At 39.2% G+C, this 2,704-nt stretch overlaps 1 protein-coding gene and 1 long non-coding RNA gene across 2 annotated transcripts in view; both read right to left on the minus strand.

Moving 5' to 3' along the window:
• Positions 1–540, minus strand: part of LOC106882127 (nuclear speckle splicing regulatory protein 1) — a 2,656-nt gene extending 2,116 nt beyond the window's left edge. The window contains exons 1-2 of the mRNA XM_052976948.1: positions 520–540; positions 387–452 (exon numbers count right to left, since the gene is read on the minus strand). Of these exons, the coding sequence (XP_052832908.1) occupies positions 387–452; positions 520–540 (87 nt within the window). The remainder of the gene's footprint in view (positions 1–386; positions 453–519) is intronic.
• Positions 541–1,367: 827 nt separating this feature from the next.
• The window catches only part of LOC128250921 (uncharacterized), a 6,727-nt gene continuing 5,390 nt past the window's right edge, over positions 1,368–2,704 (minus strand). The window contains exon 2 of the long non-coding RNA XR_008266858.1: positions 1,368–1,847. This is a non-coding gene — a long non-coding RNA (uncharacterized LOC128250921). The remainder of the gene's footprint in view (positions 1,848–2,704) is intronic.

Below are 2,704 nucleotides of genomic sequence, written 5' to 3' on the forward strand. Positions count from 1 at the left end.
GGGGGGGCAAGAATTTCAAGAATTCAGAGGACAACATTTAAAGTAACACAGCACCAAAACCTTCAAAGTCACACCAAATGCCAGGCTTCACAATCTCTCAAAACCTTTCCTAGTGGGTCGACATACATAAATTAGCTAAACCTGCACCCCCCTAAAAGAAAAACCCTTCCTCTTCAAGACCACAAAATACTTGACCTCCAACCAGCAGCTGACCGTCATCGAAATTTAAGCAACACTAGAGGGCAGCACCTATACTCATTTGTTATAGAAGACGTACACCAGCTGGGATTGGGGACGGGGGGCACACCCATCCCTACATCTATTCTCTCTCTGGTTATATTTCATTTAGGGTTTAAAAAGCAAAATATTTACAAATCATTTCTCACCTGTTTTTTCAGTTTGTTTTTTCGAGATTCTTTCTGTAATGACGTACTGAATACTCCTTGTTCATCCTAGAGAAGAGACAAACGACACAGATATTATTACTGTATCAATAATGGTTAGGGTTAGGGCACTCACCATTGCCAGATCAAACAGCATGTTGTGTTCTTGAGCAAAACCCTTTTATTTCACATTGCTCCAGTGCTGTGTGTGTGGACCAGCAAAAGGGGTCACACACACACAAACAGGCTTCTTTCAGTTTCCGTCTACCAAATCTGCTTGCAAGGCTTTGGTTGGTCCAGGGCTATATTAGAAGACACTTGCCTAAGGTGCCATACAGTGGGACTGAACCTGGAACCATGAGGTTAGGAAGCAAGCATCTTATCACACACCCATGCCTACATCTAATGAAAATGATGATGACAGTCAGCCTATGGTGATAATGATGATGATGATGATATAAAATAAACAAGTGTGTCACAGATGAACCACTTTCTGTGATTGAATAACTGTTTTGGACAATCACTTAGTCTGAATTTGGGTGTGGTCTTTCATCATGTTTTCTATATACAGCTTAGGGTATCAGGTTGGATGTAGGGGAGGGAGAGGGGCTTCTAGTATTTCATTTTGTGGTTAAGTAGTTAGCAAACATGGAAGGCCATCTGAGCCAGCAGTTAGATAAAACAGACGAAAAATAATTGCTCTTCTATTATCACAGAGATTGTATATGTGAAAGGAATATGTGAGATGCTCCCCACCACCACTTGTGCCACCACTGCAGTCAAACAAAGAAAGAATATTTGGAACAACCAAAAAAAAAAAAAAATGTTAAAATAAAAGTTGAATGGAATGAATTGTGCAGTCTGGCTTTTTGTTTCAGTTTAATTTAATGAAATAATTCAAAAAGAAAGGAATCACATTGTTAATGAAGTTTATATGAAAGAGGGCCACATCCAACACAGATAATCGACCTGCGTTATGTTCAAACAAGCCAGATCCAGCCTCTTACACCAACCCTACAATGTTATTCTACAAATGAAAAAAATCACATCACCAAAATATGGAAGCTTTGAGATAATACGATGAAATGAAAACGATGTAAAATAAATAAGCATCTGACAGCGTAATCGGAATGCTAAAGGGTTGAATGGTTATCGTTGTTGTTGTTGTTGGGGTGAGGTTTGACCTAGCTTCCCAGCTATGGTTCAACCATCTAATAGATGTCAGGATCATTGTACATCTCATACATTAGCTTATGTGTCACAGCGCATGCCCCTATACTACTACTACTACTACTAACAGAACTAAAATAATGAAATGTCACCATTACAAGAGCACTACATTCAATATACTTCCATCATTACAATAACGCCACATGGAGTATACATACATCACTGTCATCTCCAAAAATACTGGGTTTTCCACGAACAAATCCATTCTGTTTCTTTGAAAAGAACAATCCATATCTAAAAGATAAAAATAAAATTTTCTTATATTTCACAAGAACGGATGTCATTTCACACACACACACAAAAGGTATCAGAAGACTACACAGGTATGAACCAGTGATGTGAATGGATGAGGACAGTAGTTTGAAGAAATGGTGTTCATTTAATGTGGCTGGAACCCGCAGAAGACGAAGACATGTGAACAACGTGGTGAAAGCTGACCTGAGAACTGTGAGCCAGACAGATGACATAGCAAAGGGCTGGGATCCCTGGCAATGTGAGATTCTCAATAAGATTCGCTCTTCTAAGCCAAACTGAGTTCTGGAAGTTCTATGTTTTGGGATGTCAAGGACAAGGAGATATAAACACATATATATAAATGTATATTATGCAACAGGCTTCCTCCTGTTTCTGTCTACCAAATCCTCTCATTGGGACTGCCCAGTGTCGCACAGCAGGACTGAACATGAAACCATTGATTGAGAAAGTGAACTTACTAACCACACACACACCATCATTTAAGGTCTGTTTTCCATGCTGGTATTGATTGGATGGTCTGAGAGGAGCTGGCAAGCCAGACGACTATACCAAGCTCCACTGGCTGTCTTGGCAGGATTTTTACAGCTGGATGCCCTTCCTAACACTAACCACTCAGCAGAGTGGACATATATATATATATATATTCATTCAAAGTTCTAGCCTTTTCAAATCCCATCAGAAAATCTAGCTGAAAATTACATAATGACACATATGTCCATGGAATACTTAACCACTTGGCATGATAATTCAGTGAGTTGATCCTACAGCTGATCAAACAAGTGGATGCTCCTATGTCAGAACCACCATAGCAATAGTCTACCATATATATATATATA

This window comes from Octopus bimaculoides, chromosome 26 (assembly GCF_001194135.2).
Source record: "Octopus bimaculoides isolate UCB-OBI-ISO-001 chromosome 26, ASM119413v2, whole genome shotgun sequence".
Lineage (NCBI taxonomy): Eukaryota > Metazoa > Mollusca > Cephalopoda > Octopoda > Octopodidae > Octopus > Octopus bimaculoides.